Source organism: Suncus etruscus, chromosome 1 (genome assembly GCF_024139225.1).
Source record: "Suncus etruscus isolate mSunEtr1 chromosome 1, mSunEtr1.pri.cur, whole genome shotgun sequence".
NCBI classification, from domain to species: domain Eukaryota; kingdom Metazoa; phylum Chordata; class Mammalia; order Eulipotyphla; family Soricidae; genus Suncus; species Suncus etruscus.
Window position 1 is genome coordinate 144187029 of NC_064848.1, and position 19122 is coordinate 144206150.

The following is a 19122-nucleotide window of genomic DNA, read 5'->3' on the forward strand; positions in this document are numbered from 1 at the left end:
AAAATGTCATGAGAGTTTTGCCTAGATTTTACCCAGCTTCCCTCTTTCTTACACAGAGCAAGTGACTTGTCTCCGGTGCAGAGAAAAGAGGAAAATAAGTTTGATGATCTGAGCACAGCAGAGTCTAGGATTCCAGAGGAAACAGAGAGGCCTCTTGCCCGGCACAGGAAACAATCTCGAAGCAGGCCTTAAATGCCAGCTTCCAGACTGAGTTTCACTAACCACTGACAGCTCTGTAAACAAAGCACGAACAACAACCAAAAAAAAGGCCTACTTCCCCTTTTCTACTAGTCATTTTGGGTTTGGGGGCTGTGGGGAAATTCTAGAACATTTGAGTCCGTGGTATAGAGACACAGTGACAGTGGGCTGCTCAGTTGAAAAACTGGAAAGGGAAGATCTCTCAGGGATTCAAACCCTCCCAAAGGAGGGAGGAAAGAGGAAAACCAGTGGGCTACAGCTGGAGAAAGACTCTCAGTTCTGAAAACAGCATATTCTCAAGAAAATGTTTTTTAAGATGCTGCCTTAGAGTTTATTCATTGTGTGACCCCCTGCAGCCTTAATGATTCTGATATTATGTGGCTTTCGAATATGCAAATTGTGCCTAGAAGCAGGTATTATCTTTGTTCTCTTTTTATCTTTGATTTTTCTTCTCCTTTTTCCCCCACAATACTTTACATTGATTTTCTACTTCTGGAATCAACTTTTAGAAATAACATTTTTTTTTCAAAATAATATCTTTAGGGCCCGGAGAGATAGCACAGCTTTGCCTTGCAAGCAGCCGATCCAGGACCAAAGGTGGTTGGTTTGAATCCCGGTGTCCCATATGGTCCCCCGTGCCTGCCAGGAGCTATTTCTGAGCAGACAGCCAGGAGTCACCCCTGAGCACCGCCGAGTGTGGCCCAGAAACCAAAAAAAAAAAAAAAAAAAAAAAAAAACTTTATTTAAGCACCTGATTATAAACATGATTGTAGTTGGGTTTTTTCTCTTAACTTCCACCTTTGCTGATCTTTGGTTTTCCTCTTGTTTTCTTTTGTCTCTTTGTTCACAGTCCACAACTTGGTCTGTAAGTGGTCCAGCAAGTCACAAAGAACAAAATATACATTTTCAATTGATACACCACATTTTTAAAATTAATATCTTTATTAAAACACCTTGATTATAAACATGCTTGTGGTTGGGTTTCAGTCACATAAAGAAAATACCTTCCTTCACCAGTGCAACATTCCCATCACCAATGGCCCAAAATCTCCTTCCTCCCCAACCCACCCCCGCTTGTATTCTAGACAGGCTTTCTACTTCCCTCATTAATTCACATTGTTATGATAGTTATTTCTCTAACTGCACTCATCACTCTTTGTACCACCAACATTTTAAGACTTATAGAATCTATCTCCTGAGCTTTCCTTTCTATTTTTTACATTTTTTCTCTTCTTTCTTTAAAAGGAAATTGAACACTTATTTATCTTCATTTTTATGAATGAAACTGGCATGATTACAGAAAGGACTGAGCATCTTAGACAGTAATAACTGACATCAATTGTTTTGCAATATTTTTCTTGAGAGTAAAGAAAATGAAGGGATGAACAATGGTGGGGAAAGAGTTAAAACTGCTCTTGGGAGATAATGCTCCAGACTCTGAGATATTTATTTTGTCTCTTTCCCTTTAAATCCAGACATTATCTGGTCTCCCTGAATTAGAATCCAAACCATGGATGACTTTGAACGACGCAGGGAGCTGAGAAGGCAAAAGCGAGAAGAAATGCGCCTGGAAGCTGAAAGGTAAGAACTTTAGTAGGCAGTGATTTTGTCTTCTGTTCTTTTTGTTTGTTGGTTTGTTTGTTTGTTTGTTTTTGGGGCCACACCCGTTTGATGCTCAGGGGTTACTCCTGGCTAAGCGCTCAGAAACTGCCCCTGGCTTGGGGGGACCATATGGGACGCCGGGGATCAAACCGTGGTCCTTCCTTGGCTAGCGCTTGCAAGGCAGACACCTTACCTCTAGCGCCACCTCGCCAGCTTCTTGTCTTCTGTTCTTAATAATGTGGGTCTCAGGTCCCAGAGATCATGATCTGAAGGTCCAGATATCTTGTGCACCAACATGTTTGTTTGCAAAAGCAACTCTGAACATATTTTCCTGGGAGGGCTCTAAATTCTGCAATAAAAGAAAAGAAAAAACAATGAAGTATTAAATCATTGCATTTCATTAGCGCCTTGCACATTGGAAATTTGGCCTGACATGGGCAAGGTGTGGAGAAAAGTTTAAAAAGTACTTATTATATTGAAATGACAGGAAAATGGCAACTGTTGAAACCATTTAGGAAATGGGAGTTTTCAGTCTAAAAAAGTAAAGGCAACAAGTCCCAGATGGAACTTGTGACTAATTTTTATTCTTATTAGAAAAGCATCCAGTTCCAGTAACCTACATGTTCGGGATTAATTGCTGGTAGAGTGTGCTGCTGTGGCCATTCTGAGTCCAATTGGGAACTGTTATGTTGAATGATTCTCTGTAGATGTGACCTCAAAAGCAAATAGGGTAAAAGAAAGTAAAGGCTTAAAAGCATGGGCATACATGCAGGCTTTAAAATGTTTAGGCCTGGGCCCGGAGAGATAGCACAGCGGCATTTGCCTTGCAAGCAGCCGATCCAGGACCAAAGGTGGTTGGTTCGAATCCCGGTGTCCCATATGGTTCCCCGTGCCTGCCAGGAGCTATTTCTGTGCAGACAGCCAGGAGTGACCCCTGAGCACTGCCGGGTGTGACCCAAAAACTAAAAAAAAAAAAAAAAAAAAAAAAGTTTAGGCCTTATTAGTGTTGTTTAATCAGCTATTCTATTGAGAGTGTAGAGTAGACATTCATAGGATGAAAAATGTTAAATCATGATCTTAAAATCAAATCAAAACTTTAAATCAAACCTTAAATCAAAAATTTACACTATACAAAAATATTTTTAATATTTTTGATATTTTTAAAATATTAAAAGACACTTAAGACACTCTGAACTATATTTCAAAATTCAAAACTGAACTCTGTGATTTGTGGTGACTTCTGTAACATGAATCTTGAGTTCTCCAAAAGCTCTGGTTTATCTAATTTGTAAAATACAAGTCAGAAACTATATAGTTATTGTGAAGATCATTGAACTTAATAAATGGTATAATGTAGCAATTGGAAGATAGGTTTTTCCTACATAGTAGCCATTATTTTTATTATTATTATATCCCATTATTTTTTATTATCACTATATCATCACCTTCATTAAAAAATTCATTATCTTATGAGGCTGGAAAACAGTACTGCAGGTAAGATATTTGCCTTGCACTTGCAGACCTGGGTCTGATCTCTGGCATTTCATATGGTTCCCAGAGCATGATCCGAAGTAACTCCAGGGTGCAGAGCCAAGGAGAACCACTGTATTATTGGGTGTGACCCAAAAACAAACAAAAAATTACTAGCATTAGCTGAGCAAGTAGAGAGCAACATAGCAATAATAATAAGAAATAAACAAAGAGGGCTGGAGAGATAGCACAGTGGTAGGGCATTTGCCTTGCATGGCACCAACCTGGGACAAACCGGGTTTGATTCCTGGCATCCCATATGCCCCCCCCCCGAGCTTGCCAGGAGCAATTACTGAGCGCAGAGTCAGAAGTAACCCCTGAGCATCGCCAGGGGTGCCCCCAAAACCAATAAAAATAAATAAATGAACTGCTTAAAAATAAGAAAAAAAAAACAAGAATACACCAAGAAAGGAAGACATGTATCTTGCTGCAGTGAAATGGCTCATTGGCAGTGCTGAACACAGAGGAAGTAGTAAGGTGATGGGAGTGAAAGGGAAGGGACACACCTGCCAACATTTAGAAGTGGAAAAAGAATCCTGTGTAAAAACCGTGTTGAGAAATAAGAAAATCATGAATTGACATCCTGAGCATTCCTCTTTCACAATAAAAGTCAATGATTTATCACATAGAGCTCTGTGTGATGAACATATATTAAAGAATATATACAGTGAATTTGAATAAGAGTATCAATACTCAAGAAGTTAATATCAAACATATAATATCAAAAATATTGAGGATCTGAATAAAATATGGAAATGAAGAGTCTTTATACATGGTGAATTATCAAACCTTTCAGGAGAGAGATAAATGTCAATATAATTGCATAGAATGTAAATTTGAGAATTTACTGCAGGTAGGTCTCTACAGTGTCTAAAACTGGGAAACAGAATTAGTGCATTCTTGGGTAAGTTTGCGGTAAGTGTTCCAAGTATAATTCTCCATGTAAAGAGTTCTTTCAGGCACTTGGAGATAGAGATTTTCCATCTTTGCTTAGAAAGGGAGAGACAATTGTTAGAAAAAGTAAGACTGGGTGTACCAAATATGGCAGTGGCATTGTATAAAAGCTGAGTAAGGATGGCAGTGATGGCACCAAGGAAGCAAAAGTAGGGAGAGCAAGAGACCATAAAGACATAATGAGAACCATCAAGGGAGACAAAAAAAAAAATAGTGTAGAAGATGGAGAGAAACAGGAAGAGTGTAAGAACGCCTACATGTATAAATAGCGAAGTCTTGGACACAATATCCAGATTCAAAGGATCTCTCTTCTTATTTCCATGATATGCAAGTTTGCCTAAAAATCTACAGAATTTCCTTACCCAACTAATTCTTACTGAGAATTCCTTACAAATATTTACAAGTACTTAAGCTAAGGTTTAGTGTTTGTGCCAGAAACAGGGAAAATGCTGATGAGATCTAAAAAATTTGATTCCTATCTTAACTCCCTCATGATGTAGGCTAGAAAATCAAAGTGTAACAGGATTAGAAAACATACCAGAAGGAGTCTGAGGGAATGATTTTAAAAAGTTGGGCTATGGACAGGACAGATAGCATGAAGGTAGGACTTTTGCTTTGCATGCAGAAGGACGATGGTTCGAATCCTGGCATTCCTATGGTCCCCTGAGCCTGCCAGGAGCCATTTCTGACCATAGAGCCAGGAGTAACCCCTGGACGCTGCCGGGTGTAATCCAAAAACCGAAGGAAAAAAAAGTTGGGATACTAAATAACTAGAAATGATGACATGGGAATTGGGCTCCAGTCTTAATCAGTATTTTTGTTTTGTTTTGTTTTCCATATGGATAGAGAGACAGGGAATTAACCAGAATTTTTTTAATTCTCAAGAGTTCACAAATAGTTCTTTTTAATTTTTTACTTTATTTAAAGAAAATGCATCACATAATTGATACAGTTGGCCATTTGTTTTCAGATAAGTGAAAGAAAAGTTATTTAAAAAAATAGAAAGAATAAAAAATAAAAAGGTCGAGAAGAAAGTTTAAAAAAAGATAGAAAGAAAAATGTAAAAGTACAGTAGCAAGCACATTTGTGAAAACTATGTATCTCCAATGAAGTCATTAATACAATGGCAAAAGGTTTTGTAAGCTCTTTTTAGCTATTCATTCTGTTAAATTGATGTGATCCTATAGAGATGACAGCATCAAACAAATGAAGTTGTCCAGAAATTCAAAGCACTCTTACTAATACTGTGACTTCTGGGTGTTTACGAAGCTGGCAGTCCTCCTAGAAGAAGGAAGATGGCGGGAGGAGATGCCCGTACTCACTCCAAAAGGCCCTGGTGATATCAGCCCAAAAACCATTGTACCAGAACCAGGAATTTTCCCTAACACTTACTACATAGCTATATGTTCTATTCTTCCCAGTTGGTATGTGTGTAAAAAGGAAAAAGGATAATGTCTTCCTTAAAAGTATTCTTTTTTTTTTTTTTTTTTTTTTGGTTTTTGGTTTTTGGGTCACACCCGGCAGCACTCAGGGGTTACTACTGGCTATAGTAAAATTATTCTTAAAATAAATGAATTTTGTTAAGTGCCCTCAATAAAAAAAAATAGATCTCATTTAACTTACATTTCTGTAATTTGGGGGAGGAATGGACATTGTTTTTCATCTGATTCTTTTTCTTATTTTTTCTTTCTTTTCCTCATAGCTCTCTATTCCACTTTTTTTAATATTTCCTTTTTACCCTTTCTTCTTTTCTCTTTTTTTTCTTTTCCTTTTTGTTTCTTCTTTCTTTCTTTGTTAATTTTTTTTATTAAGACCATTGCGAGTTACAAGTCCTTCACTATTGTATTTCAGACATTTAGTGACAGTGAATTAGGGCCATTCCACAATCATTATTGACCTCCCTCCACCATAGTTCCTGCATGCATCCCATACCCCCACCCTTAGCCCCCAGGATTAAATGTGTAACATGTTCATTCTGGGTTTAGCTTGCTATAGTTTGGGTCTCTTGATTCTATTGTTGACTTTGGCTGGGGTATTTAGATATTACCAATTTTTTCCCACTCAATGCTCCTGAGGCTTCTTTCTTTCTTTGCTTTTCTTTCTTTCCTTTCTTTCTTTCTCTTTCTCTTTCTCTTTCTCTTTCTCTTTCTTTCTTTCTTTCTTTCTCTTTCTTTCTTTTCTTCTTTCCTTCTTTCTTTCTTTCTTTCTTTCTTTCTTTCTTTCTTTCTTTCTTTCTTTCTTTCTTTCTTTCTTTCTTTCTTTCTTTCTTTTCTTTCTTTCTTTTTCTTTCTTCCCAAGAGGATATTTGAGTACTTTCTTGTGTTTGTAATTAATTTATCTTTTTCTGTTTCAAAGTGAACCTTCTATTTCTTTATTTGGGAAACTAAGAAGTCCATTTCTATCCTTCAAGAATTGTGTAATATTCTTTAGAGGAAGAGCAAAGGTCAGGCTTTATGATCCAACCAACTTTGATGGGAAAGTTCAGGGTATGTACAGGAAACAGATGGCCAGAACTAGAAATTAAGGGCTGTCTACGATGTGGTTTTTATGTAAAAAATAAAAGGCATATAAGACCCTGGGCAATTCCCTCTTCCTTTCTCTTTAAACCTTGGCTTCCTCATTTGTGTAAGGAGTTGGTTTTTCTCAAAGGAAATTCAGAGGAAATACTGGTCATTTTTACTTTCCTTTTGCTCCTCCCCCCACCATTTTTCGTTGAATGGTTTTTGTCCTATTATTTCCCCTGGGGTTTTAGGACTACACCCCATCGTGCTTAGGGACTATTCTAATCAAAGATCACTCCTGACAATGCTCTGATGATCTTATGCAGTGTCAGGGATCAGATTGGGGTCAGTCACATGCAAGGCAAGAGCCTTAACTTCTGTTCTATCTATTCAGCTTTATCTGAAAGGCATAACCATGGGAGATGGAGTATCTCAAAGAGAAGGGTGTGGACTTCAATGTAAAGTAACTATGTTGTCAAACCCCAGGAGTGCCTCTTTTTAACTACCTAAGCTGTGTTCAGGAGGTCTGGAGCGGGGGATTGAGAGGTTGTTCTACCAATGATTCTTGGCCAATTATTAGTTGGGACCTCCAAGGGGAGTGGTGAAGTGCTAGGAATTGAACCTTAGTGGGTGCTTGCAAAATTATCTTACAAGTCATTCAATCTTTCTATTCTTTTCCTCACTCATGAAGTGAAAAGCATAGAAATATCTTCTTGTAGGGTTTTGGTTGGGAGATGAGGAGATGACACCTGAAAACATTAACTAGTAGTCACTAATAGTGAATCCTATAAATTAGTATCCTGAAGTGAATACTAATTAATGTGCACTAAATTATTAGCTACTGAATAACATAATGAATAATTATTGAAAGTTACTCAATAATCATAGAAATTGCTGCTATTATCTAATTTGATTCTTTGGAACCAATAAAGAATTGAAGACACTTTCGTGCCTTCCATAAATCAACACAAATTTAAAATGCAAAGGTTCTCAGAGGTCACAAGATGAAAAGCAAGAATGTGCTTTCAAGTGAAGAGTTTCAAGTCAATTTGAGGACCAACAAGGACTGAAGAAATATTGATTGTAGAAGAGTTAACATAAATTCAAGCTGATTCTTCTGCATTCGGAGATTTTTGAGCTTCAATAAGTATTCTGAGAACCTGCATTGTTTATCCCTGAGGAGATCTTCCATATGACATCCTTTTCTTAGAGCTGGGCTTTTTCTTCCAAGCAGCTCACACACATTGTTTGGGATGTGAACTCTTTCCCATTTCCAGTTTGTGTTGCTACACCCACTATTAGTTCCTCTTTCTGACCAGAAGAAAGGCCCCCATTGTAGAGTTGTGTTACCAGATTCAGGGACTCAGAAAGACACATAAATATAAGGAATGAAAGCACTCTTGCTATTGTCATTGTTCATACATTTTTATGAGTTTCTGAAATAACACTGATGATTAAACATTTGCAAGTAAATATTTTTACTGCTCTATAAAAACAAAAAACTTTTTAAATCTTCAGGGTCTTTATAGTCCCCTCCTAGAAAAGCATCACTCACATTCTTTTATATGATTTAATTGTGTGGTCAATCAATGATTATATAGCACACACTCTTTTTATTTTAAGTACTTTAGTCACAGTGCTTAGCATTGTACCCCTGAAGTTTGAAATCATAGTCTTTACCCCAAAAAATGTAATTTTTTGTTATTCTGTAATCAGAAACTTGTTTTACATTTGGGAGTTAAAACATTCTCTTGAAATTGCTTAATCAGAGTAGCTAAATATACTTTTAAAAATACCTCCTTGGTTCGCTCCAGAAATTGATTACTCCAAGGAGAACAAAAAAAAAGTTAACTTTTTTTTTTTTAATTTCAATCTGGAAATTTTTTTCAAAGAATTTTAAATAACTTTAAAATATTTCTGTAAGGGTTTTTTTCTATTTGATATCATTTATGGTCTGGGATCTTTGATTATTCATTGTATTGACATGAACAAACAAAATATATGCATATATTTACATCTTTCCTGTCTTGTTCATTTTCTTACTATAAATGGAATTATTTATTGTTCCCATCATTTTATAAATTGTCTTATTATAACCAGTATGACAGCATGCTTGAATTTCTACTGCCCTAATTATTCCTCTGGTCTAAAAAGGATTCCATATCTTGGTAACTAGTACAATGTCAAAACTATCATAGGTGATATCCGTTGAAAAAATTGTGAAAATTTCTTTGCGAAATTGAAATTTGTGGATTGTAAAAAAGATGTAACGAGTTATGTGCTGATTCATAAGCTCAAGTGAAGAAAAACATGGCCGATCTGTGAGTAAATACTGTTTAAAATAGCAATGATGTTTTCTTTACAGTCAATGTGATGTAATTTATCAATCGTTATCACTTGAGAAAAGCAGGATGCTGTGGTAGCTAGGTATATGAGTGAAAAAAATCTCACAGGCTTGGGTTCCAATTGTGACTGACAACTATTAGTTGAGTGAGTAGTGGCAAATCACTTCTTACTGCTGTTTCTTTATTCATAAAATGGGAATAATTTTTCTGCCTCACATGACCATTATGAAGTTGACATTTTGTAAAGTTAACCCTTTTAGAGAAAAAATACAGTGACTGGCTTGTAGTAAATAATCAATAAGCATTAAATGTGATGATTCAACTCATTAGTGTTTGACAGGCTTTTGATATCAAATGATCTCTCACCTAATTTAAATCATTATTCATTTTTCAGTTTGGTCATAATGATTTTCTGCATCTTTACTACAAAACATCTTCCCTCTGCTGAGCTCAATCCTGCTAAAATGTATAGACTGAATATGGGAAATAATGAAACTAAAAACATCTAAGTCTACCATATAAACATGTTGCAGAATGGTGATTTCAAAGTCATGTTTTGTATCAATGGTGTTAATTGCCATGGAGATAATTGGTTTGTATTTCATATCTTTTAAGAAACTTAATACAAAATGTCACCTGAAGAGTCCAACTGAGCAAAGAATTCTCAAACCAAAAGAATACCAACCCAAATGTAGTGTTAGAAGAAACTGTCATCATTTAGCATCACCTAAGTACAAGGCTAGACAATGTACTTGATACACTTACTTATATTATCTAATGCCAAATTTATCTGAGAACCTTATCACACTTTATTCAGGCTGCTATAACAGAATGGCATAGATTGGGTGACTTATAAATGACAGAATTTTATTTCTCACAGGTGGGGAGTTTGGGAAGTCCAAAACCAAGGTACCAACAGATACCATAGCTTAATGCCTCTTCTTGCCTCACAGTGTCCTCAAGAGGGAGAAGCTTGAGAACTCTTGATGCCTCTCTTATAAGAAAGACTAACCCCTTTAAAATACTCCCAGCCTCACAACTTAGTTTGTAAGGTTTTCAATTGACGAATTGGTGGGGGTAGGAGATACAGATGTTCAACCTATAGCATCCTAGATCACTCTCTATTTAACAGTTGGGGGATCTGAAATTAAAAAGTGAAACTAACATGTCCAACATCCTAGAATGATGATATTCACTCAAGTTATGCTAACTCCAAATCTCAGAATTTTTCTATCATAGCAAATTGATCAATGTAATGTTTCATGTTTCTAATACCAAGACAACTCCTCACAAGGGAAATGAGAGGGGTGTAATTCAGTTACATGGCAACAGATAAAATGGGGCTGTTGGGCTACACCAAACTGTTGTTTCAGCTCATTCAGGTAAATTGATCACATGTGTATCATGTGATCATTCTTTTTATTTGCTCTCAAAATTAAAAAGCATTTTTTCACATTATTCTCACTTCACAGAAATATAAAAACAATGAAGATTATTTTCTTCCTCAAGCCAAACAAGTCTGTGTACATAATTATTTTTTACTTTTCTCTTGACTTTACTTTATTTTATTGGTTTTGGGGCCACATCCATTGATGTTCAGGGCTTACTCCTGGATCTACACTCAGGAATCACTACAAGCAATACTCAAGGTAGTTGAGGATATGGAATGTTGAGGATCAGACCTTGATTGGCCATGTGCAAGGCAAGGGCCCTACCTGTTGTCCTCTTTCTCTGGCCCCTCTTTGATTTGTTTCAATAGGAAAGTGTTAACCACAAGGACAGGGACTTGGTCACATCATCATTCATCAAAGCGTGGGGCTATCACTGACCTTATAAAGAATCCCCTACAGCAAAATATTACTTTGTCCCTTTTGGACCACACAACACTTTAAGTCTGTGATGAAAGCTTTAGACCCTCCTCTGAGAAAAATGTACATTTGCACCTACAAAACTTGGCACTTACTTCCAATTGTGCTGTGGACCCCAACCCACAGATCTCCTGGGGCCCATGAACACTGGGCCAAGAATCTCTGATCTAATGAATTTTAAAAGCTTCATTTTACATATGAAAAAACTTAAGTCTTGGGTAATGACCTCCCCCAGATCACCCTGTGGGGCTGAAGCCAAGACTGTTTGCACTGTATAAACTCCAAAATAAATGGAGCCACTAGATTTTGCTGTTGTAACAGAATGATACAGCAATTGATTTGGAAAATAAGCATGCCACCTCTGGGAAAATACTAAAATGTATTGCTTATAAGGTATTGGGGTATATTTCCCCTCCACTAACTACCATAATTTCCAACTGAGTTTAGTGTTTGGTTTTGTTGTTTCTTGTCAATTCATTTACTTTTATTATTTCTAGTCCACATAGGAGTGAGACAATTCCATCAATTGTCTTCCACTTTTTTACTTAGTTCATTTAATATAAACTCTTCATAAGATCCAATCATTTATCCCAAAAGGCAATCTTGTCTGTTTTGTTTGTATGTTTGTTTTGTTTGGGGACCCTATCCAGCAATGTTCAGGAGTTACTCCTGAATCTGCACTCAGGAATTACTCCTTCTGGAGCTCAGGGGACCATATGAGATGATGTGCATGCATCATGTGCATGTGCAAAACAAGCATCCTACTCACTGTATTATTGACCAGACCTCCCAGTCTTGTCTTTTTAATGGTGCTTATCCCACAGTTTCTTTACCAGTAACTTGTTAATGGACACTAGGTTGCTCAATGTTCTAGCCACTGTGAATTATGATGCTGCTATGAACATAAAAGCGCAAGTATTTTTTAAATTACCATTTTTATATCCTATGGGTAAATGCTGAGGAGTGGTATGACTGGATTGTGTGATATTTTTCTATCACTCCAGGGGTGCTTAGGGGATGTCCCTGCCTCTGTTCTCAAGGATTATTACCCTAAGTGGTACTTGGAGAACTATATTATATGCATTGCCAAAGAATGAGCCACTATCAGTCACATATCAAAGCAGTGCTTTACTCCCTTTCCTATCCCTCATCCCCCTGATTAATTCATTTTTTAAAGATTATAGATAGGATAGAATCTCTTAAAATCTCTTAGAATCTTCTTAAAGCATATAGATAGGATGGATTCTACAGAGAGCATCCAAGAGATTCTTTCCAAATTCAGGTGAAGGTGCTACTGAGAATTCATTGTTCTCAGGGTAATAGTTTGCCTATCCTGATTTGAAGGTCCAAAGGAATCCTTCTGGGGTGTAAATCTGCAATGCTTGGAGAAAAATGGTATTATCAATCAATGAGTATTCTTTTTTGCTTGATTGTTTGGGTTTTTTTTGGCCACACCCAGTGATGCTCAGGGGTTACTCCTGGCTATGCCCTCAAAAATCACTCCTGGCTTTGGGGAATATGGGGGACACCAGGGATCGAACTGTGGTCAATCCTAGGCTAATGCGGGCAAGATAGATGCGGTACGGATAGCGCCATCGCTCAGGCCCCCAACCAATGAGTATTCTTACCAAAATAAAATAAAAGTATAATTAAAGCCATGAGTTATCCATGTTAAATATGCTAATTCTTTCATTATCTTTCTCAGCAACCAGCCATATAAAAGATCTGCATTTGTAGCATCATTAGCCAAATAGTAATGCCAGACAAAAATGATTCTAGGGGCTAAAGATACACACAGAGGTAGGGTGTTTGCCTTGATGAACCAGGATGGACAGTGGTTCGAATCCTAGAATCCCATATGCCTGCCAGGAGTGTTTTTCTGAGCGCAGAGCCAGAGTAACCCCTAAGCTCCACTGGGTGTGCCCCCAAAAAACAAAACAAAACAAGAAAACAAAAAATATTCTAAAGGGGCCAGAGAGATGGTGCAGCAGTAGGGCATTTACCTTGCACTTAGATGGCCCAGAACAGACCAGGACTCGATTCCCGGGCGTCCCATATGGTCCCCCAAGCCAGGAGCAATTTCTGAGTGCATAGCCAGGAGTAATCCCGGAGTGTCACCGGGTGTGGCCCAAAATAAAAAAATAAAATAAAAAGATTCTAGGATGCTAGAGAAATATATCAATATCAATATATCTCAGACTGGAGAGCAAACTTTGAATACCAGCGGCCTGAGTTTGATCCCCAGCACCACATGGGGATCAAGCACAAAGCACAAAGCTGAAAATGTCTCCTAAGCACTAACTACCAAATTTGACCCCAAAAATCATAAAGAAAATAAATATATTTTTAAAAATAATGAATAAAGACCATTTCAAATTCTTACTCAAGGGAAATCTATTTTCAATTGTCTTTAAATCTTCTAGGGAATTTTCTGACTTTTATTGTCCCAAAGGTTATCATGCAGATTACAGGTACCAGATATGAAACATGAGCATGTTGGCATAATTCAGTGGTTATAATTGCATTTTTATTCATTTGAGAATGGGGTTAAATGTATAATTAGTGAATAAAATTGGTTATTTTTACTAGTGCGTGACCTATTATGCAATGTCCAATAATAAAACAATTTTAGTGGACAATAAATCTTTATCAATTCTTTTCTCTGGAAATTTTTATCCTTTATTCTGGTACTATAGGAAATAAAAACAGGATCTTTGAACTATTTATAAGTTAAAATTTTGGTGAGCATTTTAATTATGTAAGTTACATTCCAGAGCTCCATTTTTTAAGCACTTGAGAGCACAACTCTCAAAAACAATTTTTTAGAACTTTAAAAATATTAGCTAACATTTAAAAGCTTAATTGTCTATTTATAAATCACTTTTAAACATGTTTCCACTGTTTTTGTTAGCCTGGTGGAAGTTACCAGGTGTTCTTGAACATTTTCAAATATTCAGATTAGTGAGATGTTTCTTGACATTTGAGATTAACACCAATTGATTAAGTTAACATGGCAGGATTTATTTTCCATTTCAATAGCTCTCCACATCACATACAGATCTTTTGTTGGAATAAAAATCTCTGCAGAGTAGACATCAACCACTATAAATAGCAACCCAGGGCCTATACATTCAGGAGAGTCTCCAGAGAGTGTATTTTAAACCTCATGTTGTTTAGAATAGGAAATTCTTCCAATGTTCATCTTTTCCATGGTGGATGACAAGGACTATTCCACAGAAATTTCACTGGCTCCTTTTTCCTCTGCCCTTTAAAAGAATTCAGCTGATAGCTTCCAGAAGATGGCTCCAACTGTACTTTTTATTTTCCTAAAGCTAACCTGGGTCTTGATGTCTGGTGGGAATTTTGCAGACTTCAGAGGCTCTCCAAATGAAAGCTCGATGATTCCCAGACCCAGCACTCACAACCAGACTATGAAAGAGTCCTTTATTTTTTGGAGTGAGTAGTGCTACAGGCCCTACTTAGAATAACAGCCGCCAACCCATTTTTGATTCCCACTGAAAACTTTGCACTTTTGGCAGGACTTTCTGGACAACTCAAGAGACTTAATATGGAAAATAACTGAGCAGGAAGTGAAAAGCAGGCGAACAGGAGATGATGGGTTATCATGCTGGTTGAAAGACAAGAAGTGTCCACAGGTATAATTACCCTGCAACTTTCCCCAGGCACTATTGGCAGCCAGAGTTCATATATACTTCTGCCCACTCCTTCCTTGAACAGATCTTCTGTTTCTCTAATCAGAATTGTTGTATAAATTTTCAAAATTTTTTTAAACAGGAGCTTTAATAGTCTCTTGCCATTTTATTTTTTATTTTCCTGATGAAGATTAGTAAGTGAAGGAGACTTGGATAACATTTTGGTATAGAAAGAATTGACATCTAATATCCTTACTTTCTGTTAAAAACCTTCTGATCTTCCACTATATGAATGTAAACCATCCCAAATACACACCACACACACACACACACACACACACACACACACACACACTTCCTTTGGGAAGGAACCAACATCCTCAAAATATGTCCTGGCTAATCCAGGAGAATCATGGGTGCATGATTGTGGTTTATCGATTGAACAGGATGAAGTTTTGGTAACATTGAAGTCTAGTCCTTTCATTTTTGTGTGCCTCCCATTCTACGCAACCTTTATCTATCTTTAGATGCATCTGCCCTTTTTTTAGAACTATGGGATGTGAATTACTTTGTTTTTCTATAAAGTCAATTAGGGGAAGATGTTGGATTACTGGTCGGTCCTACACTAATCAGTATTTATAAGCCACCCTAGTGTGTGATCTGGTGATAGGATTACTGGATCACTCTCTACTTGGTATTCCTTCTCCACTCTAGGGTGTGGCCTGGCTCTTGTGAATAAAAGCTTGGGTTTTAAAAAATAAGAGGTTCCTTCTTCAGTCTTTCTCCACTAGCCTGCTTTCCTTCTTAGGAATAGCAGGCTTGTGTGGTGGGATTCCTGACCTTAGTGTTGGAATTTCTGAACCCGTTCTTTGACCTTTTCGCTGTATGGATTATTTCTTGCATCGACATTTGCTTCCAGACCCACATATTGCCAGATTCTAGTTTTGGAAGAGGGGGGCTTCATTTATAATCCTATGGTTAAAACCTTCTTTCCCAAAAATACCTTGCCAACAAGATTGATTTCCTACCTTGGGTGTCCATGACACATTTTATAAATGTTAATTATTCTCACCTATGTGTTTGTTTGTACCAGCCAAATTGAAAGTAATTCTAAATGTAAATTAGAGACAATATCTTCCCCATATTGATTTCCCCAAAGGTCAGTGAGTGATGTTAAATGAACAGCTACTTCAGTTCCTATCTATATTCCAAGCAGAACTTTACTCAGATCACTAAGCTACAGAAAATAGGGGTGTGAAGACGGGACGTGGAAATAGTAGTGATCTCTGTGGTATATATTCTCCGAGTTCTTCATACTTTCCTTGGGGTTCCATCATTTTTCCCTGACACATCACTGGAATTTTGTTGCCACATCTTTTTCTCTGGAGATATGAAAAGACTCTTTCATGTATTCTGTAATTATTAGGGCTAATTGAATTTCCCCATCATATAATTTTGACCATTATGCTTACTTAATTGCTTAGGGAGACAAATGATATGAAAATGGTAAGAGACATCCTTTAGTTAGCCTCTTTAAGTTAATACTCAAACCTTTCATATCATTTGCAAGTAACATCTGCATTGTAAGACCAGATGTTCAACAAATTACATGTTTCATATCAAACCATTAAGAGTTCCAACAGTGAACAAACTATATTATAAAATATTTCTCTCATAAAAGACCACATTTGTGGCTTGGAGAAATACACTTCTTCAGCTAATCCCAGAAGGAAAAGAAAAAACCAATGGTTGGGACCAAACCTAAACTAGTATTTATCAGCACTCTCTCTAAAACAGACTATTTGACATACCAGTGGGGCCTAATGTTCTGACTAAATAGTAGAGTATTCTCTCCTGTTGTAAGGTAATTATGAATAAAGACAAAACATTAAAATACTATATTAGAACTCAAAAAGTTGGGTATTTTGGTTTGGATTAATTTTGTGTTTTTTTTTTTGTTTATTTATTGTTGCTCTTGGTTTTGGTTTGGTTTGGTTAGATTTTGGGGGTTTGGACCACACCCAGTTGTGCTCAGGAGTTACTTTGGCTCTAGACTCAGGAATTACTCCTAGTAGGCTCAGGGGACCATATGAAATGCCAAGAATCAAACCTGGGTTGGCCGTGTTCAAGGCAAATGCCATACCCACCAGGGGTCTCAAACTCAATTTACCTGGGGGCCGCAAGAGGCAAAGTCTGGGTGATCCTTGAGTGCAAAGTCAGTAGTAAGCCTTGAACATTGGGGGGTGTGATCCAAACAAAGAAAACAAAACAAAACAAAAAAAGATTCCTCTAGGGCAGGGCCACAAAATGTTGTTCGGAGGGTTGTTTGCGGCCCGTGGGCCGTGAGTTTGAGACCCCTGCGACTATACTGTCATTCTGGCCCCAGAACTCAAGAGTTTTAAACTAAGATATGGGAATTAATTTATTATTAGATTAAAATAGATTTAAAGATTTAAAGATACTTTAAGTTAAAGTAAAGTAGAGCACTTTTAAAAAATAAATAGCCGGGGCCGGGTAGGTGGCGCTGGAGGTAAGGTGTCTGCCTTGCAAGCGCTAGCCAAGGAAGGACCACGGTTCGATCCCCCGGCGTCCCATATGGTCCCCCCAAGCCAGGGGCGATTTCTGAGCACATAGCCAGGAGTAACCCCTGAGCATCAAACGGGTGTGGCCCAAAAACCAAAAATAAATAAATAAATAAATAAATAGCCAATATACTTCTTTTAAAAATCACTATTTGGGAGTAAAAGTAGGAGTATTTATAAATGACTCATTTCAGGTTCATGTTAATTCAGTAAATGCTGATTAGATAACATTCTATCACAAACATAGAGGTGTTTTTTTTTTTAATTACAAAAGTATACCCTTTGGGGAAATAAAGTATACCCTTTGGATATCCTATTGACATAAAATTTGTAATTAAAATAAAATTAATTAACTGAAGCTCAGAGCCACAGATCTGGCTGATCTATAGAATAGTTTCAAGATTATATAGCTTATATAAAAATTAATTTTTAATTTTTAATTCTCCTACTTAATAAGAGTCTGAAGAAAAGATAATGTGGAGTTATCATAGAAAGGATCTGAATTTTAAAATACCTATGAGTTCAGATTACATCAATCATCTCTGCTTTGTAGCATATTTTCAAAAGTTGAATGCATATTTCATATCACTGACTTTCCAAACTGAAGGGACTATCTGTACTTTTTGTAGAAGTATGATCTATTTATTTTCTTTGCTGTCTTTATGAGACCTTACAAAGGTTTCCAGAAGTATTTGTACTTCTAACTAAGGAAAATAAATACTATAATTTTGTAATTTTTAAATGTATTTTCTTTTTTTATTAAAGCACTGGCGTTTACAAACTTATCCACAATTGAGTTTTAGACATACAATGTTCAAGCACTGAACCCACCACCAGTGTGAGTTCCCTCCACTGATGATCCCAAATTCCTTCCCATATACCACCTCACTTCACCCATCAACCTGTCATCTTGACAAGCACCTTTTCCTTTAATATAAATTTCTTTATTTATACACCGTGGTTTACAAATGCTCATAATACCATTATTTCTGGCATGTGATATTCCAACACCAATCTCACTACCAAGGTAACATTCCCTCTACCATTGTCCCTAGTTCCTCGCTCCCCCAAGACCACCCCTTGCAAGCATAATTTACTTAATATTATTTGTTACAACTAAATTGTAATGGATTTATTGGAAGAAAATTCATTAAAAAACATGTATGAAAATATCTCACAATGAGATCATTAAGTATTGTATGAAGATTTATTAAGCTGTTTGTTGCCAGTTGAACCTTCTATTACTGGTTTTGTTTGTTGAGCTTAGGTGACTTCTGTGATAATTTCACATCTGATTGGTGCATTCAGACTGGAATATCAACATTAGAAAATATGAGGCGGCACATGGTCCAGGACTTAAGGATTTGTGAATCTGGGTCAATGAGCTTACATGGCGGTGGCTATACAGAATACTATAGCTTGGTGGTTTAAACATCGAACCTTTATTTCTAAATAGATTTCTAGAGGCTGGGAAGTTCAAGATCAAGGTATTTGGTGAGGGCCCACATTGTGGTTTGTTAACAGCTGTCTTTGTTTTTGATCCTCACATACTAGAGAACAGAAAGAGGAAAGGCAAGCTCTTTCTGATAAGGACACTGATCCTATTCATAAGGCACCATCATTATGACCTCCCATAGAACCCATGTAGAATTTTAACATTTGATTATAAGAAAAGGAACATAAATATTCAATCCAAGTCATCTGTCAAATTAGTATCAAGAAAGAATGGGTCTGGGGCTGAAGCAATAGAACAGCAGGTAGAACATTTGCTTTGCACACAACCAACCTGGGATTAATTCCCAGCAACCTCTATGGTTCCCTTAGCTTGTCAGGAGTGATTTCTGAGCACAAAGCCAGGAGTAACTCCTGAGTGCCACTGGATGTGGTGT

The 19122-nt window shown here is 36.9% G+C and overlaps 1 protein-coding gene across 2 annotated transcripts in view; it reads left to right on the plus strand.

The window, feature by feature from the left end:
• The first annotated feature begins 1671 nt into the window (after positions 1-1671).
• Positions 1672-19122, plus strand: part of CALD1 (caldesmon 1) — a 110171-nt gene continuing 92720 nt past the window's right edge. For both annotated transcript variants that reach the window (XM_049774430.1, XM_049774437.1), the window contains exon 1: positions 1672-1779. In XM_049774430.1, coding sequence (XP_049630387.1) covers positions 1709-1779 — 71 coding nt within the window. In that variant the 5' untranslated portion in view covers positions 1672-1708. The remainder of the gene's footprint in view (positions 1780-19122) is intronic.